The 25652-nt window shown below is 37.8% G+C and overlaps 1 protein-coding gene across 1 annotated transcript in view; it reads right to left on the reverse strand.

Moving 5' to 3' along the window:
* The window catches only part of FRMPD2 (FERM and PDZ domain containing 2), a 289815-nt gene that overhangs the window by 12810 nt on the left and 251353 nt on the right, over positions 1 to 25652 (reverse strand). Inside the window, exons 36-41 of the mRNA XM_027857815.1 lie at positions 23610 to 23713; positions 18646 to 18746; positions 11929 to 12038; positions 9976 to 10124; positions 9124 to 9214; positions 6389 to 6720 (exon numbers count right to left, since the gene is read on the reverse strand). Of these exons, the coding sequence (XP_027713616.1) occupies positions 6389 to 6720; positions 9124 to 9214; positions 9976 to 10124; positions 11929 to 12038; positions 18646 to 18746; positions 23610 to 23713 (887 nt within the window). The remainder of the gene's footprint in view (positions 1 to 6388; positions 6721 to 9123; positions 9215 to 9975; positions 10125 to 11928; positions 12039 to 18645; positions 18747 to 23609; positions 23714 to 25652) is intronic.

A 25652-nucleotide genomic window follows, 5' to 3' on the forward strand; every position in this document is an offset into this window, starting at 1 on the left:
TCCTTCCTTCCTTCCTTCCTTCCTTCCTTCCTTCCTTCCTTTTCTCAATCTTCATTCTCCTTGACTTCTCTACAGGCTTTGACACTGTTTACTTGACACACTTTTCTCCAGGTTTTTGAGACACCACTCTCTCCTCCTATGTATCTGACTGCTTTTTCTATGTCTCCTTTGTTAGATCTTCCAGATCACACCTTTTCATCCTTGGCATCCCTCAGGATTTCCTCCTGGGCCTTCTCCCCTTCTCCCTCTATATTACTTCACTTGGTGATCTCATCAGCTCCCATGGATTTAATGACCATTCCGATGCTGATGATTCTCAACTTTACTTACCCTACCCCAATCTCTCTGCTGACCCCCAATCTCACATCTTCAACTACCTTTCAAACAGATGTGCAGATGAATTGGATGTTCAGTAGACATCTTAAACTCAATATGTCCAAATCAGAACCCATTATCTCCCTCTAAGCCCTCCCCTGCCTTCTACCTTCCCTAGTACTGTAGAGGGCAACACCATCCTCCCACTGTTAGGCTCCCAATTTAGGAATCAACTTGGACTCCTTATTATCTCTCACTACCCATATCCAATCTTTTGCCAAAGTCTATTGATTTCACCTTCGCAACATTTCTCAAATACTCTGCCTTCTCTCCTCTGATACTGTCACAAATCTTGTACTGGCCCTCATCACCTCACATCTGGACCATTGCAACAGCCTGCTGGGGGGTTTGCTTGCCTCAAGTCTCTCCCCACTCCAATCCATCCTCCATTCAGCCATTTGAGTGGTTTACCTTCAATGCAAGTTTGACTATGTCATACACCCCAACACACGTTCAGTAAACTTCAGTGGCAACTCCAGGTAAACTCCAGCATCAAATACAAAATGATATTTGGCATTTTCAAAGCCCTTTACAACCCAGACCCCTCCTACCTTTCCAACCTTCTTACATCTTACACCCCAATATGTTCTCTTTAATCCAGTAATCCTGGCCTCCTGACTGTTCCATAAACAAGGCATTCCATCTCTTAACTATGGGTATCTTCTCTGGCTGCTCCCCCTGCCTGGCACACTCTCCCTCCTCATCTACACCTACTGACTTCCCTGGCTTTCTCTAAGACCCAATCAAAATCTCATCTTTTACTGGAAGACTTTTCCAACCCCTCAAAATTTCATAACTCTGTTAATTACTTCCTAATCATACAATATATAGCTTGCTTTGTAAATACTTGTTTGCATGTCATCTCCCTCATTAGATCATATGTTCCTTGAGGGCAGGGATGGTCTTCTACCTCTTTTTGAATTTCCAGTACTCAGCACAGTCTGTGACACATAGTAGGTACTTAATAATTATTTATTGATTGACAATGATTGATTGATCTTCCTTAGCATAGTCTAGAAAGGAGGTTTTTGTGTATGCAGGTTGTTGGAAACTGGGGAAAACAGCACAATGGCATGACATCCATCCAGCCCCAGCACTCATTGCTCCAAGGTCATCACTTTTTCCTGGCTGCACCTCTAGAAGTTTTTGCCTCTGTCACTTTATTTCCTTGAGCCCATCAGTGACTAAAAGTCAATGTTCCACTCTGTTTTAGAACACCTATCCTCCACAATTCAGGACTCTCAGACAAGGCATTTCACCCTCTTTAGTTCTACCTTGTGTTTTTTCTCCTTCCTTTTCCTCCTAGGATCACTATCTCATCCAAGTGATGAAATACAACTTATATCAGTATCCTAGGAAATGAAGTCCTTGTCAAGTGGCCTTATTCCTGGCACACAGCTAATTAGAAAGCCTAGGCTTGCTGACCCGTGGTTACATGCCCATTTTTCTGGGTGTTCAAATAGATCCTTTCATTCATTCTACCAACAAATATTTTACTAGGGCTCAAAAAGTTGTGGATTGGCCAAGTTCAGTAAAGCTAGTTAAGTGATAAACTTAGGTTTAGGATCCAGATCTTCTCATTCCTAGTCTAGTGTCTAAAAGGGAGGCACTAGGCCACCCTTTAGAAAAATACAAGAAATAAAAAATAAAGAGGTCTATAATAAAACAGAATGGTGAGATATCCTAGCAAACACTTCATGTGCAAATGGAGCAAACAAGAGCTATGGACTATATTGGAAAGAATTCTGGGCCCAAATCCTTTTTCTGTATCTCTACCTATGTGCCTTTGTCAAGCTACATCCTCTTCTGGGTCTCAGCATTCCAATTTATTGGAAAAAAACTCTTTAAGGTTCCTTACAACCCCGAATCTATGAGCCTATTATTCTAAATGGTTGAATAGACTGACATATATTGAAATTTTATGGATAGAAATTAGACCTGTGTTTTCATTAGTGTAGGTGATTCTGGGTGATGAAATTTCCTCCTTCAATACCAATCAGCATCTTCTCTGCAACTAATCATCTTAGAGAGTAGTCTAGAGCATTTAGAGGTTAAATGATTTGCCCAGAGTCACATAGCTAGTATGTGTTGGAATCAGAATATGAACTCAGGCCTTCCTGGCTTCAAGGTTAGTACTTTATTGACTATACCACAATGCCTATGTAATTTTATGAGAATATTTAATCTAAGTTTTTAGATTCTGATAGGTAGTAAACATATCCAATCAAAATGGTTATCTTGGGCCACAAACACACAGACTAGAGGGGGATTTGTTGTAATCTTCTCACTTAGTTGGATGAGGAGCATTTAGAGGAATATCACTGCAGGTGTTCTGGGATTGCCCACTTTTGCCTTGAGAACTTCTGGCAAAGACTCAGAAGGCTGTATGATTTCTCAGGGTCTATAGAATGAAGGTCCCTAGATGAGAATGTAACACGAGGGGAATGTCTCTATCATCTCTAGAACATCCCTGCACGGAATTCAGGATAAAGAGGTAGGTTCCCAGACTGCGAAACACTTTGTTAAAGGATTTCCCTGTTCTCCTTCCCAATCCTTTACCAAAACTTATCCATATTTCATCATTGTCAGGATCCCCTAGTGAAACTGATAGTAAGTCGCTTAGGAACCCTTCCATTTAAATGTGGGTGTATAAAAGAATTCCATGTTGAGCAATTTTCCATCTGGAGCCATAGGATAACAATCAAAAGTAATTCTACCAATCACAAGCATCATTAAATAATGTACTTTACAAATACACTTAGTTTTCTATTTCCTTATTTTAAAAATTAGATATAACTATGTTACCTTACTTAATAGAGATATTGTCCTTTAACCTGCTATCCGAAGAGGAAAAAACTAAGTTTAAACAATAGCCACTACCACAATAATAATAATAAAACAATAATTATTGAAACATACATAGTACTCTAAAGTTTACAAAGTGATTTGTCTTGACAACAACCCTGTGTGAGGTGATATAATTATGAGCATGGTGCAGTAGATAGAGCTCTGAACTTGGAATCAGGAATTCCTAGGGTCAAATCCCACTTCAGAAACTGTACCCTCAGCTATATAACCATGACTAAGTCATTTTAACCTCTCTAAGCCTCAGTTTCCTCATATGCAAATTGGGTCTGACACCAGTACCTACCTCACAGGGCTGTTATCAGGAGGAGTAAAGGAGATAATATATTCAAAGCACTTTGCAAAACTGAAAATCTTACATATATGCTAGTTATCATCATCCTCATCATCATCCTCATCCTCATCCCCATTCTACAGATGAGATATAAAAAGAAAGGATTAGAGAAGTTTTTGTTTGCCCAGGGAGCATAGGATGTTTCTGAAGCATAATTTCAATCCAGGACTTGACTCCAAATTTCACATTCTATCTTTTCTACCACATTTCAAATGGATAAATACATTAAATTGGATTATGAGAAATATAATGGTATGTTTATGATACTCCACTTTTGAGGACCCACATCTACCCTGCCATCTTCCAGTGTTTTTAAAAGCATCCAGGATAGTGATATCTATTCATTATCTCGTCTCTTTCTTCTTCTCCAGTTAATGCTGGGTGGTGAAGGAAATAGGACTGAAATTTTCAGGAAGTAATTATTGAATTGCTATGAGTGATAGTCAAGGTATCCAAAGGAATGGGAGAGAGGCTGTACAACTGGAAAATGCCAACGTCGATCCAATTTTCAAAAAGGGGAAGAAGGTAGATTCTTTAAATTACAGACTAGTAAGCATAAGTAATTTCCATTTCTGGAAACTTACTAGAAAAAATGACCAAAGAGATGGATTGCAAACACATGGAAAAGGAAGTGGCAAGTACCTTGAAATTATCAGAGATATGTAGATTATGCAACCTAAATGGTTGACACACAGAGTAGTAATTAGAGGGTCTACGTTAATGTCAATCTAAGTCCCTAATAGAATGTTGTAGGGCTCTGTCTCTGACACTCTTCAATGTTTCAATTAATGGTGCAGGTGAAAACACATATTTATCAATTCTGTGAGTAATGCCAATCTAGCAGGGATAGTTCATATGCTGATTGGCAGAATTTGGATCCCTAAAGATCTCAGTGGGCTCTATCCAATAACATTAAATTTAATAAGGATAAATGTAAAGGTCTAAATTTACATAAAATCAGCCTCATAAGTACAAAATGGGATAGATATAACCACAACACAGTTCATGTGAAAAAGGCCTGAGAAACCTGAATGAATGACTATAAGTTCCGTCAATATTGGTTGACAGTTTGACGAGATGGCCCAAAATAACAAAAGTGGTCTTAGGAAGAATTGACAAAACTGTCATGCCCAAATTGAGGGATATGATGGCTCCTTTGTCCTCTGCCTTTGTTGTACTACACCGGCAGTATTGTGTGCAGCTTGGGGTGCCATATTTTTGGATGGTTACAGACAAATTGCAAAGGGTCAAGTAAAAGGAAGCAAGGACAGTGAAGGAACTCAAAACCATGTCAAATGAGAAACAGAGGATGGAATTCAGGAGGCTTCATCTAGAGAAGGCTGACAGAGGGATAGAGCTATAGTCTTCAAATATCTGAAGAATTGATCATATGTAAAAGAAACACTGGGTATATTCCTTTTGGCATTCAATTCAACCTAAGGAATAACTTCCTGACTCTTAAAGTGATATAGAAATAGATTGAAAAGATAAGTTAACTCCCTGTCATTGACAGTATCTGGATAGAAGCTGAATGTCTACTTACTGTAGTCATGGAGGGGACTCATTCTCTTGCACTATACCTCTCACATCCATCCCATTCTCTCTGTCCATGTACCTAAGACCATAATTCATGAGGATCAGCCCTCACCTGGACTATTGCAAGCCATTTCCCAATTGGTCTCCCTATCTCATCTCTCTCCACTCTGATCTATCGTCTACACAGTTATCAAAAGTAATTTTCCATAAGCACCTATCTGAACACATCACTGTCCTACTCAATATACCAAAGTGGTTCCCTTTCCCTCTCCCAGGAAAAACTCTGCCAATTAATTTTTAAAGTCCCTCATAACATGGCCCCAATTTGTTTTTGCAGTCTAGTTCTACTTGACTTTCCTTTTTGGACTCTATAGTTCAGACAAATAGACCTCTCTTTTCCTCACACAAGGTAATCCATCTCCTGCACATATTGGCAGTTCCCCATGCCTGTAATGAACTACCTCAGCAACTCTGCTTAATAACATTCTCCGCTTCCTTCTAGACCAAATTCAAGCACTATCCTGCTACCAAACATTGGTGCCCTCTCTCTCTATCTTGTATTACTTTTGCATTTATTCCATTTTGTTGTTGTTCAGTTGTTTTAGTCATGTCTGACTCTTCATGACCACATTTGGAGTTTTCTTGGCAAAGATACTAGAGGGGTTTGCCATTTCCTTCTCCAGTTCATTTTACATAGAAGGAAACTGAGTCTAGCAGGGTTAAATGACTTGCCCAGAGTCACACAGCTAAGTGTCTTAGGCCAGATTTGAATTCAGGAAGATGAGTCTTCCTGACTCCAGGCCTGGCATTCTATTTGCTGTACCACCTAGCTAAAAAATTAAAATACTTGTATCTTATAAATATAAAAATATATTTATTCTGTATAAACATAAATGCACAGACTGTCTACTCCAATAGAAGATGGGCTCTTTGAAAGCAGAGACTAACATTTCTTATCTTTGTATCTTCAGCACCTAGCTCAGAATCTTGCAAAAACTAGGTACTTTATAATTGTTAGTTGATGATACCTTAGGTACTTCTAAACTCTCGGTTTCCATGATACCATGGCTTGAGAGGGTCTTATTATCAGTTATTTTTTCCTTATTTTTCACATTTATTTTCATTTAATTCTCTGTTACTTATTTACATTTAATTCTCTGTTACTCTCCCAACCCCCCAACTTCAAATGGGGACATGTCTACTAATACACAGAAGGATGTAATGCCTAGCACTATGGTAATTTTGGTGGTGTTGTGGGGCTTTTTTTTAATGACTCACCTTTTTAACCATTTTAATCACTCGAATTGTGAAAGCTTCTAGTATCTGGTAATTCTCCAATGCAATAATATAGTTTTGAAGCTCCAAAGGCTTGTTCAGAGAAATGGGCCAATAACGGTGGCATTTGATTAATCCATTCTCCATTTCTTTGGTCATCATGGCAATGACGTTAGATTTATTTTCCCAAACCATTTGCCAAAAGTCTTCCATGGTTCCTGGCAGGGGTCCTTGAGTTGCAATGTATAAGTATTCTTCCCCTGAATTCAATATACGGATATAACTTGCATTGATGTAATCCTGCTTTTCTCCAAGTGGAACCCGTGTTCCATCATCTATACCACACAGAAACAGAAACAGAAAAATACAAAATCCAAATTTCTAATCAGTATTTGTCTTTCAAATATAATTTTCCTGTTCCTGTGAAAAACTGTGCATATAAAGTACTAATTCATTTTAAGTGTATTAATATGATAGAAATATAAGGATTTTTTTTCATAGACATGTATAAGGCTATCCTGTATTCTGGTCTAATTAATTCAGTGAACAAATTCTCAAGTCAATGAATAAAAAGATAAAAAATTAACAAATTTTAATTTAAAAAGGATAGGCAAGTACTTCCCTTATCAGTTTTAACATTATTCTGACTATAGGTTGGGAGTTGGACCAGATCAATAAATCATAGCTTATCAAATACTTTCTCTGTGCCCAGCACTTTGCTCTCAAAGTTATTTCTAACCCAATTATGCAGTAGAAACTTATAGTTATTATTCTCCAACTGAAAAAAAGATTAAAGAAGATGAAAATTTTCTTCAGAGGAAGAGATCCAAGTTAGCAATGGCTACATGAAAAATGCTCTAAATTCCCAATAATTAGAGAAATGTACATTAAAACAACTCTGAGGTACCACCTCATACCCATCAGATTGACAAAGTTGACAAAAAAGGAAAAGGACAGATTCTGGAAAAACTATTGAAAACTAGGTACATTAGTGCATTACTGGTGGAGCTATGAACCAATCTAGCTACTCTGGAAAGAAATTTGGTACTCTGCCCCACAAACTATTAAACTATGCATATCCTTAGACCCAGTGATACTGCTACTAGACCCAAAAAGATCAAATAAAAGAAAAAAGGATCCACATGTACAAAAATATTTCTAGCAGCTCTTTTTGTATTGGTAAAGAGTTAGAAACTGAGTATTCATCAATTGGGGAGTGGCCAGACAAGATGTGGCACATGTATACTATGAATACTATTTATTGTACAGTAAGAAATAATGAAGGGGATAGTTTCAGAGAATCATGGCAAAACTTAAATGAACTAATGTGGAATATAAATCAGGAAAAACCAGGGAATAATGTATGCAGTAATAGCAATATTGTAAAGACAAACAACTTACAGAGACTTTGGAATTCTAACTGACAAAATGACCAACCATGATTTCAGACAACTCAAGATGAAATAGGTTGCCTCCCACCTAATAGAAAGGCGATGGATTCACAAAACATACCAAGACTTATTTTGTTTTGGTTTTTGGGACGTGACCAATAACTAGAATTTGTTATGCTTTACTATATACATGTTTATAACAGTGAGTTTTTTCCCCTTTTCTCAATTAGGGATAGGGTTAAGTGTGCAGAGGGAAATTAAAATAAAATTTAATTAAAAAACAAAAGAAACATGGTACAATATGTACAGTTTTAATGTTATTTGTTTTGTCCAGGTCTGTGATTTTTTTAAGTGAAAACTACTGATATGGGAACTCACTCTATTGATATAGACAGGCAACTTGCACATTAACTGCCTGGGACACTGAGAAGTTAAGTAATCTGCCTTAGGTGTCACAGATTACATATACATCACAAGTAATACTTGAACCCAAATGAGAATTCCTTACTTGAAAGACATTATATTATCTATAAACCTATATTGCCTCTCTTTAAAGTGTCAGAATTTCAATCCTCTTTTCAACATTTCTGATTACTCTTTAGTTTTCATGGTTTCTCCAGAGATAATTTTCTTATCTTGCACTTACTGATACCTCTTGAAGATGGAAGTGCTCTTTGTATGAAAAAATAAGTCAACCTGGACTAAGGGAGTTCAGGTTTGTCACTCAATATATTTCTATACATTATACCTAAACCAAAACATTGGACATTCTGAGGGTTCAGTTACCATGACCCAAATGATCTAAGCCTTTTTGTTGGAAGCAATCATCCCTGGGATTAATTCATACACACAAATGTGTGTATACATTTGTACATACAAAAAGTGTATAAAGGGGATACTTCCCATGAGGAATTTTAATGGGGCTGCTAGCTCATTACATAGTACCCACTAAAACTTAATGCTGTCGGAGGAAACATGAGGAATAGTGTACTGGAAAAGACAAATGGCAACAGAGTCAGAGGCCCTGGGTTCAAATACCATCTCTAAAAATGTGTGACCTTGGACAGACCAATCTGCTCAGTTTTTTTCATTGGCAAAAGGAGGACTACATGGCCTCTGAAGTCTGTACCGATTCTAGTTCTACGATTTCATGAAATCAGTTGTCTGGCCTTGAAGGATGCAACACTACCCTTACAATCAGTCGGTTCTTCTAGATAGAAGTGTATCACCAATAGTTGAGCATGACTTCCAGGTTCTACTTCTCATCTCCAGGACTACAGATTCCATCTCTTTTAGTACTTCCAAAAATAAATTTTTAAAAAATGATGAAAATTGATATTTGCTTACATGGAACAATATCTCGGTATCTGTTTTTCTCTTTGTTTTGTGGAGCATTTCCCAAGATGCAGTCATCGAGTGGCTTTATGTTGTCTAAAGACTAAAAATAAAGAAAACAAGACTGATGATTTCTCTTCTGCAACAAAAGATCAACTTTTAATACAGGATTCCTAATCCCTGAAATCCTTGCTTATGAAAAATGAGAGCCATAGATTTGTTGGTGTGTGATGGAGCCAACTTATACTGGCTCAGGAGAACTGATTGTGAAATTTTCAGTGTGAGCATCTATACCTTGGAAACCACAAAATGTTACAAATTAGGGCTTGATTTATTGTTTTCTTGATTGTCTAGGTTTAAATGATCAAGAAAGTATTAATAACACAGATTAAACTAAAAAAGTGTGCCTTGCTTATATTGTTTTTGGATAATCAGTTATTAAACATTTGCCAACATGTCCCTGAATATTCTCTACCTGTCACAATTCATTTAGCCCAAACATTTGCAATGAATGAGAAAAATCCTCTTTAACTATCATTAGTATTCACTCTTCCCATGAAAAATAGTAGGTTTCAGTCAAGATGTCCATACCCCAGTGACCCAACAAGTCTTTATTTTGATAAACTAGCCTAAAATAGTCATATTAAACTCTCTGGAAATATTCTTTCCCTATCCATAAAGCATGCATGTAATAAACCAGAAAAAATAAGGTAGGTATATATTTTACACCTTATATCCCTTACCCTAGGAAGAAATAGCAGTTGAGAGGCCAAGAATTCAAAAAAGAATTCTTGAAATTACCTTCCTTCTCAGATCTAAAGAACACATATGTGTATCACCTTTGAGTATCATTTGCACAATTACCAAAAATTCCATGAAGGTTTCATTTCTTGCTATCTGCTTTTCAATGGCTTCAGTCAGACTTCTGAGAGTCTCCATCAAATGAAAACTGTGTAGAATTGGCCTAATCTCAGATACTTCAGCTAGTTCTTCCTCAGAAATAATTTTCAAACCTAAAAAGAGGAAATGACAGCCATATCCGATGCAATGAAATTATATTCTATTTTCTATAAAAAAATTTTACCTAAATATTTTTAAAAATTGAAAGACAAGTCAGAGTCTAAGATTTCATTTGTCAAATATAGTTCTTTAGGATCCATGTTCTATTTTAAGAGAACTACATTTGACAAATGAAATCTTGAACCCTGTGGGATGCCCAAGTCCCATCCTTGTATAGATAATAGTGTCTGAGACTGGAGTTCTACTCAGGTCTTCTTCTTCATCTGGAGCTCTATTCACTGTACCACTTAGCTGCTTCACTAGTTATTGTGCATGCAAACAAGCCATTAGCCACCACCCAAGAATGTCTATTTTATATATTTTACAAGGTAGGCACTAAATAAATATTTGTTTAAATGAATTGTACCCAGACAAGGGAGCATCAAGACCAATATGGAGGGGCAGGAAGAAAATGCCCAAATCAGATACTATAGAGAAGAGCCAACACAATTTAAGAATGAGAACAGAAAGGAGCCTCAGTAGTTCATAAAAGATAATGCCCGAGAAGAGATTCAGTGATAAAACCTATGGCTATAGAATACAGGGAACTGGAACCCAAGATCACCTTGTAGGTGATGCTCATTAATTGGAGAATGACTGGACAAATTAAGGCATATGTGGCATAGTGGATAGAGTATCTGGCCTGGAATCAGGAAAACTCATCTTTCTGAGTTCAAATATGATCTTGGGCACTTACTAGCTATATGACCCAGGGCAAGTTACTTAACCCTGTTTGCCTCAGTCCCCTCTTCTATAAAATAAGATGGAGAAGGAAATGGCAAACTACTCCAGCATATTTGCCAAGAAAATCCCAAATGAAGTCACGAAGAGTCTGACCTGACTGAAAATGACTGAACAACAACAACGATGTAGCGGAACAGTATTATGCCATAAGAAACAACAAAAAAGAATAGATTCATATAAACCTGGGAAAATTTGTATGAATTGTAAATTCCAGGAAGGACTACGTCTTATTTATTATTGCAATTCTCCATACCTTGCACAAAGTCCTCATTGATGAAAGAAATATTTGTTGAGTTGAATTGAATTAAATTGGAGACAAAGTAATTGCATCCCAGGTAAAGCAATATTTGCACAAAATAAACAAGTTGATCAAGACCCAAAAAGAAAGACACTGATAAGAGAAAGACAATTAATGAATAAATACATGGAGTATAAAAGAAATGTTGGAGTTACTGGGTGAGTGAGAGAAGAGGAATGGACATATGTGCATTGCTTATCCTTAAGCAACACCTTACAGATCTAAAATCACTTCCTTTATGATATTGTCTTCCATCTACTCTGTACATACTTTGTATATGATTAGTTACTTTTATGTTTCTCTCCTTGAACTAGAATACAAGGTCTTTAAAGGCAGGAAGTGGTTGGTATTTGTCTTTGTACCCCCAAAGTCTAGCACAGTACTTGATAAATAGTATACACTTAATAATTGCTTACTGAATGACTATAACAATTGTGTATAACATATTTTGTCTAGAGTTATAATTACTCCACACAAATATTTAAGTGAAAATCCACCCCCTTCTTTCACAAATAATAAAAACATTGGTCAGAAGGGGAAGAGATCATGCCATTTTCCCCTCTTCTGTCCCAGCCATGTTTTCCCCTTTTCCCTTCAAGCCTTTGTATCTTGGATGTCACCATAAAATGCTCAGTCTTTGCCTTTGAATGGGTATCTGTAACTTCAGTGGCAACAAGGCATCTTTCAATAAAAACATAGCTGCTTCTCAGAAATACCTGGGACCTTAACCGTTGAATCACGGGATGATCCTGGATGATGCCCATCTTCGTTGTTCCAGTTTTCAGAGTTATAGCTTGTTGTGCCCTTCCAAACATTGGACCCAGTCCTAAGAAAAGAAAACTTCATATTTATTCAGGCATCCAAATGAGGTTCACCTTTAAAAAATAACTGCTATTATCTATTCTGATGAAAGGAAGAAGATATAGGCAACTCTTCACCCTTTTGATGTAGTCCTTATGTGGATTTCTGAACTTACATTTAAATGGAAGTGATCAGATGTCCTAGAGTATATTTTTTTAAAAAATTGATTAATCTTCTGAAAATTTGGTTCATGAGGAGCCAGAAAGTTTTCCCATCCTGCCCCATTACAAAATCCTTCTCTGTTGCCTACTTACTTACGTGTTCAAGCTGAACTGCCTCTCTTTCTCACTAATCTTCCTATGTTTCTGATTCATACCTTCCCTGGGTTGGGTGAGGTAACTAACCCTCTTGCTTTAGAAGACCTCCTGGTTGGAGATGGGTAAGACTGGGATAAAAGAAAACAAGAAAGAGTAAATATCTATTCTGAAATAATTACCTCAATAACTAACAGTGAGATTTATTGTTAAGTGATATCAGCACTTAAAGGAAACTAATGGGATAGAACTAAACAAGATTCTAATGGCCTTACCAGTTTTTACCAGATTAGTTATATAATAGGCAACAATTTGCCAATTTTATTCCATTATTAGATATTGACAGTCAGAGAAGACAGATGGCAGAATCTGAGATAATCTTTCTAATTACCCTATCCTATGTTCTAAATTTTATCTTTTTTGCATACTGATAAAATTCCATTTATTTCAACTAGAATTTTATTCTGATGAATGAGTTTTGACCCACATTAAAAACAAAAACAAAAAAACAAAGACTTGCCCATTGTGGACAGGCATATAATTGACAGTGCGTCTCCGACCAAAGAGAATTCTTTAGGGTCATGTCAGGCCATTCAGATTTCTACTGTCTTTGACTTGGGATAAACTGAATAAATAAAATTTACGCAAGTGGAAAATAGTCTCACTGCCTTTCTTGCCATTAAAGCAATAGTAATATGAGTCAACATTTGTCTCTTGCTTTCTACAGTTTAAAATGCTTTGCTTTCTTTCTCTAACTTGTAAATAATTCTGTTATTATTTCTAATTGTACTCTTTCAAAATGTGGTGTTATTTAAGGTGATTTTGCACACCTAAATGGTTCCTTACATTCATAAAAACCAACCAAGTAATTTGCAAATGAGCAAATTTCCACACACAGCCTGGCCAAATTAACAAATAAATAAGTTATAAGGGGCAGAAACATTTCTTATACTTAACCCCTTTGAAGGGATAGGGACTGAGTCTATGATTTCATTGGTAAAGAAAACTCCTAGATAAAGGAACTCCCTCTGTGTTTACTTGGTTAGCATTTTCTCTGTGACCTAAAGTCTTAGAGAGTCGTCTAGAGCTCTGAGAGGTTCCCTAGTGTAACATGGGGCCAGCATGTGTAAGAGTCAGAAGTTGAAGCCAGGTCTTCTGGCTCTGAGGTTGGTTCTCTCTCCATTACCCCCATACTCCTTCTCTGGAGCAAGCAACAAATCATCCAGAGAAAAGGAATTCTTCAAAACACAAAAGGGAAAGTAGCCTCTCTGCCCTGTAGGGTTATCAAAAAAAAAAAAAAACTTAAGTAGTATCCATGGGTCTCAAGCCTGAATCTAAGTCAGGAAAGAAAGAAAAGAGAGGAGGAAGGAGAGGAAAAAAAGAAAGGAGGTAGACAATGAAGAAATATGGAAAGGAAATGAGGAAGAGAGAGTAGTACACAAATTGGGACCTATTAGAATGTTAATATAGAAGCTAATAGCTGCTGAGAAAGTGAACGAAGGATACTTTTGAGCAAAATGATTCTCTCTGATCCTAATTTTATCGGTGCATGTTTGTCTTCTTACTCCTTTTATCCTTATTAGAAATAGCAACCACATTGTTATAATGCATGTAAGGGGCTTGACAGTTCTTAAAGGGCTTCAAAGTGTGATTGTTGTTCAGTCATTTTTCAGTTATGTCCAACTCTTCATGACCCCATTTGGGGTTTTCCTGGCAAAGATACTGGAGTGGTTTGCATTTCCTTCTCCAGCTCATTTTATAGATGAGGAAACTGAGGCAAACAGGGTGAAGTGACTTGCCCGGGATCACATGGATAGTAAATGCCTAAGATCATATTTGAACTCAGAAAGATGAGTTCTTCCTGACTCCAAACCAGGCACTTTATCCCCACTACGCCACTTAGCTGCCCTTTCAAAATGTGAGATGCTGACCAATAACCTCCCCTTCCTCACCATGTTCATCTTCATAACAAAAAGTAGTGTATCCATTGAGGGTTCTCTTCCCTTTCAAACTTCAGTTTTGGGGTTTAATCAAGGGTGTGAGATAACCATACCTCCAAAGAAAATGTAAGCAAGTCACCTTTCAAACTCTGAACACTAGAAACCACAGACTCTCTAAGTCACTATTAATTGTCTCTGTCTATTATACTTGGCTGTCCCTTGTGTCTGGAATGCTCTCACTCCTTGCTTCTGCCTACTGGTTTCTCTGGCTTCCTTAAAGACTTAGTTCAAATCTCACCTTCTGCAAGAGATCTTTCTCTGTTGTTCCCCCTTTCATTCACTCTCCCAAAGCAGCTACTAGTGCTTAACCTCTGAGATTACCTCCATTTACAATGCACATATTTTGTATGTACGTAGTTATTAACATGTTTCACTCTCTCCTCTCCCCCCCATCACAATGTAAGCTTCTCAAAGTGAGAATAAGAAGCACATAGTTTTAGCTTTCATTGTACCCCAGAGGACCTTGGTTCAAATACCAGCTTGGTCACTACCATGTGATCTTGGACTACTTATTTAACCTGTCATCTTTAAAATGATGGTGGTTGGATAAGATTGCCTCTGAGGCAGCCAGAGGTTTATGATAGTATGACTCCAAGTGGCACTCATTAATTACAAGTTAATGAAGTTCTTTTGCCCTTCTTTGTATGCATAGCACAATTTTAGTACAATGTCTGGCACATAGTAAGCATGTGTTTCTTGACTGACTGCCTGGGGTGTGTTTTTTCACTTGCTAGGGCCGGGAAAGAATGAAATTAGAAGAACCTGTAACTATTTGCTACAGGTTCAAGTAAGAGGAAAGGTGACCTTATCAGGGCTAATTCTTCTATTCCAGCCTAAATGTCTCTCCTTTATCATCATTGAATCACAGAATCATAAGGTAGAAAGTTCAGTCAGCCAACAAGCATTTACTAAGTGCCTACCGTGTGTCATGCATCATGCTGAGTCCTGAGGTTACAAAGAAAGGTTCTTTGCCTAGCACCAGAGATGTTTAAAAGCAGAGGTATGCTAGAGCCAGCTCAAGCCAGCAGAGCCCACTACTAATTTACACACATGATACAAATCAGGGCTGGACTTTTTGTATTCTTGATCCCTAGACTTATGAAAATGCTAATAATGCAGATCAAAACTTTAAAGGTGATTTGCTTACATTTTTTTTTGCGGGGATGGTTATCTCACACTCTCGATTAAATCTCAAAATTGAAGTTTGAAAAGGAAGAGAACTTTCAATGGATACACTACTTTCGAATAGATCAGCCAACATGTAGCAACTACTATGTTAGGGATACGAAGAAATAGGGTATAGAAGAAGAAGAGTATAGTGAACATAGCAGTGGGTTTAGAGTAAGGGGCCTGAGTTCAAATCCCATCTCTTGTCATATATTACTGTGTGACCTCGTGCAAGATACTTAACTTACAGAGGCCTCAGTTTCTTCATCTGTTGGACCAAATGTCTCCTGAAGGTCCTTTCATATCTAAATCTATGATCCCATAAATATAAAATTGCCCTTCCTCCTCAAGGAATTCACAAACTAGTGAGAAAGACCAGAAATATAGATACAAATGATAATACCACAAGGTTCATGAATTCTGAAATTCCCTTATATGATCACAATCTGTTGTTATTCTACCTTTCCCTGTGTCTTGTAACCCCCAACCCTCTTCTACATCTGTACCATGATCTTTAATCTTTGAACCCACCGGTTCTTTCCCAGGCCATCACCCCATGCATAGGCTATACTCTTCTGTTCCCCATCTTGATCCTTTGGCGAACCATTTTAACTCAGTATTGGCCTTTTTTCTCCAGTCTTCATCTTTTTATCATAGATCTTGTCCTATTGAGCCTCATCTTTGGATTACTTCCACCATCTAATGCTTTCAATCTTACTTATGTCCTGATAAAGTTGAAGAAAATTATAAAATGATGCTAATTGAGTCCATTACAAATATGTTATATAATCTCAATTGGGCCCTTACTACAGCAAAGCAATCCTTTTCCACCTCTCTAATTCACTATCTCATTTACTGCATTGACTTTTCCAAACTTCTACAAAAAGTTTTTCCTGATTTTTTTTTAATATTAGAGCCTTCCCTCTGTTAATTATTTCTAGATTATCCCATGTATATCTTGTTTATGCATGGTTGTTTGCATGTTTTCTTCCTTATCAGACTGTGAATTTATTGAGAGAAAGGATTGTTTTTCCCCCTTTCTTTGTATCTGAAGCCCATTAGACACTGCCTGGAGCATAGTAGATGCTTAATATATGCTTTTGAACTGACTGTCAAGGTACTCTGTGCTAATTGCTAAATAAGATTGTTGTTCAGTCATTACAGTTGTGTCTGAATCTTTGTGACCCCATTTGGGGTTTTCTTGGCAAAGATACTGGAGTCATTTGTCATTGCACAGTGGTAGAGTAAGAAGAGTGTTGGGCTTAGTATCAGAAGAGAGCTCTATTCCAACCCGGGATCAGAGACTTATTTGCTTTATGACCCTCAGTAAGTTACTTAATATTTCTTAATCTCACTTTCCTCATTTGTAAAGTGAAAATAATCATGCTTTACTACCTAATACACCAGGTGGATAGAGGATAAAGCTTTGTAAGTCTTACAGCAAAATATTAGTGTGAGTCATCGAGTTGTAAGTGCTATCAGCACTTAAGCAAGAATAAGTATTAAGCTGCTCTCTTGTTCAGGTAAGAGGTTCACCAAGTTCAGACCAGAGCTAGACCTTCAAAGATAAGTAGGTGGGTATGGGTGTGCAAAAGGAGAGCATTTGGGGCAGGGAGAACAGCATGAACAAACACATAAAGTTGGGAAAATTCAGCTAGTGTTTAGGGAATAGTGAGTAGTTGGGTTAGGATGGAATGGAAGGGAAATAAAAGGAGTAAGGATGGAGAGGTAGACTGAAGTTAGCCTGGAAAAACAACTAATGAATAGGATAAAGAATTTAGGCCTTAGCCATAGAGAATGGGGAACCACTGAAGGTCAGCCAACAAGGCAAGGATGCAAGGGAGACAGAAATTATTCAATATAGAAATAAGTGAAATACATCCAAGTTCTCCCAGGTTCTTAACTTGGGATCCACAGGTCCCTGGGATCCATGGGGAGATTTCAGGGGGATCCATGAATTTGAATGGGAAAAATACATCTTAATTTTTCACAAATCTTAACTCAAGTTTTCTATGTCCTTTAATTATGACATTCTGAGAAAGGGTCCATAGGCTTCCCCAAGTCTGCCAAACAGGTCCATGACACACAAAAAGTGAAGAACCCCTATTCTAAGATATCGATTGTTCCATGAGAGCAAGTAGAACATTTCTGGAATGTGAGCTAACATTTAGCCCACCAAGATACCATTTAGGTCACCAAAATAGTCATTTAATTAATAGTCTTTCAGTAACCCAAAAGGGTAAGTGAAACCTTCAAATCACTCAAACCAGGCTTATTATAATATTTCCTTCCACCATTTAATGGGGTTAGTGAAAATTATATAACAGTACTGTGAAAAATGATCACAGCAAGTAAGCAGTAACACAGGATGGCTCCTGCTTGAAGGCCTAGAAGAGGGAATCTCATAAAATAATCCTTATGATCTGTTTAAAATAGCCCATGTACTCCACTGGTGTCCAGGCAACATCAGGAGATCTGAAAGGAAAACCATCAGTCAGTTGGATAGACCCCGTGTGGAGAATTTATGGGAGGGCACAAAAAAGGGTCACACAGGTTTACAGGGGATAGAAGGATAGCAATCTGCACTGATGAAGGGAGTAGCCACATCAATGACTTCTCAGATATAATGTGGGAGAAGAAAGTCAGTTTAAAACATTGTGTTTCTGGAATCACATTTCTAAAAGTAATTTCCAATCCAATCTAGCATACTCTTATTAATTGCCATAATATTCTAAGCATGACCTCCCCCTCAAATTCAGATCATTGAGGCAACCCTATTTAACATCCAATTGGGCCCATATAGAGGGATAACCATAAATAAGCTTTAGGGCAAGTGTTCTTAACCTGGGGTCCATTAGCCCCCAAAGGGTGCATGGATAGATAGATCTTAGTGGGTCCATTATGTGGAATGGGAAAAATGTATCTTTACTTTTTCCAATTGCTAATTGAAATTTAGCATTTCCTTCTATTATGATTTAAACACACACAGACACACACACACACACACATACATACACACACACATTGTTCTGAACAGTTCATAGGCTTCTCTAGACTGTCAAAGGGGTCCACAACATGAAAAAAAAAAAAAGCTAAGAACCATAGCTCTAGGGGGACAGGATCAAGATGTCACAAAACATGCAAATGATACCTAGCTGTACTCTCTTCAAGGAGATCTGCATAATCATTCCTAAGGGAGAAACTCTGCAGACACAATTCCACCTTCCGTGAGTTAACTTTAGTTTCAAAGACCTATGGACAAAAGGCAGGAATCAGGAATCATCGCAATGTTTTCAGCAAATTCAACTTTAGAAAACACAGTGATTTCTCACTCCTTATAACAGCAGTGTGGTCATAATGAACAATGGCATTTTTAAAACAGTGTCATACAAGTCTGTACATGCAAACATGGCCCACAACTGCCCTCCTAACAGTCAAGTGAAATATCGTAGGCAATGAGAGTAAAACAAAGGCCTCCAAGGGAAGATGCCTATTACATGAGATAGCGGATGCCAGAGTAAAGTGGAAAAATACTTTACAAATATAAGTTGTTATTAAGTGACACTAAAATCCTCTTTGTAGAGTTTAATGGCAAATCCATTAAAAAAAAGAGCAGACAACTCATTAACCAATCACTACAGAATTCTCTTTGCCAGGTTTATGTGAAGGTCCTTAAGGCTAGTATTTATTGCATTCAATTCATTTAAAGAATAAGGTATGCTAAGTACTTTGCAAACCTTAAAACACTACATAAATGTCAATTATTATTAGCGGTATGACTCAAGCTGGTTTATTGAACAACACAGGTGTTAGAAAGCGTAGCAGTAAAGTTTAAAAAAATAGCAACCTAAAATTAGAACTTGATTAACCAATTTGACAGAACTCATTAATGCTCATGGTCCTGATTTCAATATTGCATGAAAGATTCTTAAACGAGCCATCATTCCAATCTATATCCTTCAAGTCTTTTTTGTGGAATTGGAAACCTCCCGCAAAAAATGCACACCTGGTATTAGATTGGTTCTAACTGCTAAGATTTTAGGAAGACATGGACCTCAGATCTGCTAATCACTTCCCCTGAAACCTCAGGCAAAGTCACTTAAACCTCTGGTTGCCTCAGAGTGCTCATCTCTTAATTGATTACACCTATTGCTAAGGACTTTTTTGGCTCAGAATCATTGAGCCTATGATGTGAGTACTCGAAAATGGTAATATTAAGCTTGTTTGGGGGAGGGGTGCAGGCTTTGGACTTCCCCCAGGTAGAGAACTCCTAGTTTCCATACTAGGACCCCTCGACAACTTAAGAGTCGGTTAGTGGCACCATATCATTGAATCATAGATTTAGAGTTAGAAGGCTTCTCTGAGGCCCTCTAATTCAAGCCCTTATTTTATAGATGGAGAAACCGAGGCTCCGATAAGTCAATAGACTTGCTCAAAGTCACACAGACAGTAAGTAACAGGGACAGGATTTGAAATTGGACCCTTGAACTCAAGCCAGTACTTCCCTCCCACCTCCCACTGTAATATGTTGACTTTTCCACAGGATTACTAGGTGTCTCAGACATAGGACTTAAACCCAGGCCTTTCTGACTCCAAAACCAGTTCTCTACCCATCACTCCATGCTATCACTCACTGAACAGATAGCATGATTAAAAGTGGTTTGCAAATGTTTTGTTCTGATCATGACATTCATATGGTCATAAGCATTTCCCACCCCGATAGATAAAGCCAATATTCTCCATGAAACTTGGCCACAGAGATTGGAGCTACAAGCGGAAGGTCCAATCAGAATGGAATGAGCATAGTAAAGCAGCCACACTGTGCTTGTGAAATTCAGAACAATGCGTTACCAGGCAATCCAAAGAGCACGCTGTCTTCCATGCTTCACTGAGCCCAGAATGAGCCCACATCTATTATGAAGACTCATCAATTATGAGAGGATGATCACTTAAAGGATTTATGATACCCAGTGTGAGAGATACCTCTCATCTATAAAATAGCATCTAAAAAAGTCATTAGATGAGCCCCAACTGCTAGCAAACACAAGTAGGGTTTTTTTCCAAGGTAAAAGGATGCCAGATACAACTGCCAGAGAGTAACCCCTTATTGCAAAGGAGCCAAGAAGACAGACATTTGACTGCCCTCCAGATGGAGATAGAAGAAGGGGGAAAACACTCTGTGAATGAACAACAGTGGCTGATTACACAACATGTGAGTGAAAATTGGATTCTGCCTTTTGATTAAAGCAAAGACCATCTGCAAGAACATTTGGGAGGTACTCCTTCCCAACTGGGGAGCAGTTGATACATACATAGTAGGGAAGCTACTTACCTATAATTCATTTTTTTTCCCAGAGCAAAAAGGATGTATTGGGTTATTCTCTGTACATAAAGAATGGACAGGGATATTACAGTTGTAAGCATAATAAATTTTGTTCTTCTAGAGCAGAAGTCTTGTTTGTTGAAAGAGTCATTACCCTGCTACCTTATTTTTAAATACAAAGTAAATACACTACCCTTACCATCCTGCCCCCAGTAAGAATATGACTTTCATCACTAAGAGACTGGGCAGATCCCATTTAAAGATGCATGATCACAGATAGATAATTTTCTCATTTCCAAGGTGAGTGGTCTGAAGTGACCCATCCCATGTAATAATTGAAAAGCTTCACAGGTGATCAAAGTGTTCACAAAACCATTGACAACTGACAAAGACTGAACTATCAAGAGCAAATGTCTCCCTACAAGACCTGGGTAGAAAGTAATAAAATGACTTCCAATAAACCAATGTAGCTCCCAGGAAATAAGGAACTGGGATAGGAAAGTAGGACCATCCAAAACCTGCAAACCTGTTTTGCAGCATTGATAAGCAATAATTATTTTCTAAATATCAGTTTCAGGATTTCTTGGAATGAGAATGGCAGAAGAAATAGATAAGGTGGGCCAAGGTAGAGAAGAGATGCAGTGGTATGTTATGATATTGTGTTTCCAAGAAACAAAAACAAATGAAGGGCAACTATTTCATACATACACATACACACACACACAGAGGTGTATATATGTATATATGTATATATGTGCATGTATATATATGTATAGCATATACATATATGTACATATATACCTATATATTCTTTAAGTGAAATGTATTTTTATATAAAATATATACATGTATATGAAAATATACATAAATAATAAAATTTACATTCTTTAAATGAAAAGACCCCATAAAAATTCACACTGGAGGACATATTTAGAATCATACTTCAAAAGGTAATTCAATTACATTTGGCAATGGATTCAGACTGTTCCAGGTGGTTGCTCTTCAAATTGGAGTTTAGCTTGGGTGACCAAAATGTCTCAGGTCAAATGAAATATGTCAGTGCCTTATGATTTGTGTAAAAATTCTGAGGCATAACAGGGAGAAATGGAATAAATCCATCAAGACATGGCTTTTCTATAGATTGTGTGCACTAACAAATGAATGAAAAGCAAAAAAAAGTTTGATAGATTTTCTGGGGTCTAGTGGAAGAGAAAGGGATCTTTCCACAACACATCTGTGGAAGGACTCACTATGAAGGCCATGCTGCCTCGAGGCAGAGAGACCAGTAAGTAATCTTTATGGAATTCCTCAATACTCACCTAAGAGGGACCTCATGGCAATAGTCCTATTTAACTTCATGAAATTTAAGACTGCTGGTCTACAGCCTGGAGAAGGCAGCTTAACTGTAAGTCAAAGTCAACAATCCAAAGCAGCATCATTTTCTCTATAGGAAGCAGGAACCTTCAAACTTGTTATCTATAGAAGTCATTTTTCTATTTTTCTTTATAGAAAGCCTGAAAATTGCTAACTAGACAACTAACAATTCAGCAAAATTCTTCTTAGATATAATGTCAAACACAAATCAAAAGTGGACCACTTGTTCATATTTAAAGCCTTTCACCTTAAAATCTTCTGCTCTCCAAGCACTTTCAGAGAAAAGAAAAGGATCAGCATTGGACCAAAGTATCATATTCTTCATTCTTCTGTTTCTAAGAGTTTGAGGGACTCTTTCAGGTAAAGACCTATGATTTCATCAGTGTGGGGCACTCTATGTGTGGAAACTTATTTCACTCAGAATGATCAGCTTCTCTTCCGAGCTTCTAGCCTTAGAGCAAGGATTGTTGGTCCGTGGACCCCAAAAGGGTCAATGACTAGATTTCATGATGCCCATGAATATGGATGGGAGAGGGGGAAAATATCGTATTTTTATTCTCACTACCATTGGTTTCTTTGTAATGCTTTATGTTTTATTTTATGTTTTTAAAACAGGTTAGAACCTATACAAAGGCTTAAAAAGCTACTCAGGACACTGTAAGGTTAAGTGATGGTCTTTATCTGTAATTGGTTATGCTTTTCAGAAAATGTATTGGTGAGAAAAGCTATCAGGGATGCTGGTCTGTGGGAAAAACTGAATGCAGAGCCCCCTTTCTGCTCAACCCTTGAATGAGAAGTGAAATCAGTTACATCCTGAAGATCCCAAAACTAAAAACTATTTTGGACAGTACAACCACACAACAAAATTCTGCTATGATCTTGGTGCTCCTACCCTGACAGTGTCCCCATTGTGAAGATAAATGAAGGACTAAGGGAAGTGCTTAGTTCCTTCTGGACTCATCCCTTCAATCCTTATATATTTTTTTTTAGTTAGCTTTAATATGAAATAGGAAATTCCAGGCTCTGAGACCCTCCCCGTCCTTATGACAGCTTCCTGTGTCACTTCATCATCTCTACTAGCAGTACAAAATGAAATAGAAAGCAGATCTAAAAGTCATCTAAAATGTAAAAAAAAGATCATCTAACTGATTAGAGTTGAAGTAAAGATAGTTTTTCTTTGGCTTTAAAAAGAAAGAATTTAAAGATGTTCTATTTTTCCAAAGGCTTACTTAGCTCCCTTTTCATTTCAGATATAACAGGGGAATTGAGCATCAATTACATTTTGGAGAGCAAAATACAAACCCATGAACACAGGGTTTTCTTGGGAGCCAGTGGCTTAAGTCAGAGGTTTAGGTGTTAATAACCAAGGCTGGCTCAAAATACACCCCACTGTGTTGACACATCACAGAGCTCTTTACCTGATTGCCCATTGGGCTGGCTGTCTTGTCTTGACTTAGAGAAGGCAGAGCCTCCCTGGCTTTCAGGCCTCTGGTAAGAGTGGCACCTACTGCAAGGGCCTTTCCTGAACAAAGAAAAGAAAAGAAATGGTAAAACACAAAGGCCCATTCAAACTTGAGAATGGAACTGCAGTGATGAGAGCCTAGCTGTCTGATGAGGTTTTCACTCTTTGTCTATGTAAGGGTCTTCCATTCCTCCTCTTCCAAGTTAGTACCTTCTCAAAGGAACATCTCACCCTTCTGTTAAGATCACTGCAGCCAAAACCATCCTACTTCTCAGGTGAGGTCTTTACCGGGTTACCTCTGGGGCTCTGATACTGGCAAGTATTCAAAACTTTCTGCCAATGACCCTGAAATAAACAACTACTGTCCCAAATTCCCCACAGCCAGAGTAAGAATTGGGCTATGTTGGCATGTTTGAGAGGGGGCCCTCCCTTCCCTCCCTTCCCTCCCTTTCCACACTCACTGGATTCTAATCATTGCACATGTTCTCAACTGCCAAACTCCTCTGGCACCCCTCCCTCAGGAAAATCCTGGCTCTTTAGAACAGGTTCATGTCAAGGGCCTACAGAAGATGCTTCCAAGTTGTAAAGCCTAGTCCTTGGACCAAGACTAGTCCAGCTACGTAAGATGTCCCAGTTTACCTGATCCATTAGAAGTGCTTAGGGTTGATAGAGGAAGATCTGGGGGATTCAGAAATCCTCAAAATATGCTGAAATGTATAACTGGTGTTAGGGGGATTGAGATATAAACTGGCATATAACTAATTTCCCCATCCCCCCAAGAAAATATGGATTTTATACTAAAAGACATTAACACTTTGTGCTAATTTTCACAGATTTATTTTTTTAATTTTTTAATTTTTTTTATTTTAACATGTGTTTTTAAAACTTTGGGTTACAAATTTTCTCCCTTCCTCCCTCCCCACCCACTCTCATTGAAAAGGCAAGTGTCTCAATACAGGTTATAGATGTGTAGTCATGCAAAACACTTCCATAGTAGTCATGTTGTGAAAAACTAAGTATATTTCCCTTTATCCTATCCTACCCCCCCATTTATTCTATTCTCTCTTTTGACCCTGTCCCTCCTCAGAAGTGTTTGCTTCTGATTATCCCCTCCCCCAATCTGCCCTCCCCTCTATCAACCCCTTGCTTACTTGTCCCCTTCCCCACTTATTTTCCTGTAGGGTAAGATAGATTTCCATACCCCATTGTGTATGTTATTCCCTCCTTAAGCCAAATCCAATGAGAATAAGATTCACTCATTCCCTCTCACCTTCCCCCATTTCTCCTCCACTGTAATAGCCTTTTCTTGTCTGTTTCATGGAGATAATTTACCCTATTCTACTTCTCCCTTTCTCCTTCTCCCAGTATAATCTTCTTTCACCCCTTAATTCTATTTTCCAGATGTCACTCCTTCATCTTCAACTCACCCTGTGCCCTCTATCTATCTATACATACATACATATATTTTTTTCCCTCCCACTACCCTAATACTGACAAAGGACTCATGAGTTACAAATATCATCTTTCCATGCAGGAATGTAAACAGTTCAACCTTAATAAGTCTCTTATGATTTCTCTTTCCTGTTTATCTCTTCCCTGTTTCACTTGAGTCTTATATTTGAAAGTCAAATTTTATATTCAGCTCTGGTCTTTTCCTCAGGAATGCTTGAAAGTCCTCTATTTCATTGAACAACCATTTTTTACCCTGAAGGATTATACTTTTGCTGAGTAGGTGATTCTTGGTTATAAACCTATCTCCTTTGCCCTCTGGAATATCATACTCCATGCCCTCTGGTCCCTTAATGTAGAAGCTGCTCAATCTTGTGTTATCCTGATTGTCTTTCCACAATACTTGCATTGTTTCTTTCTGGCTGCTTACAATATTTTCTCCTTGACCTGGGAATTCTGGAATTTGGCTACAATATTCCTAGGAGTTTTCCTTTGGGGATCTATTTCAGGAGGTGATCAGTGGATTCTTTCAATTTCTATTTTGCCCTCT

This window comes from Vombatus ursinus, unplaced genomic scaffold (assembly GCF_900497805.2).
Source record: "Vombatus ursinus unplaced genomic scaffold, bare-nosed wombat genome assembly UNPS02000749.1, whole genome shotgun sequence".
Lineage (NCBI taxonomy): Eukaryota > Metazoa > Chordata > Mammalia > Diprotodontia > Vombatidae > Vombatus > Vombatus ursinus.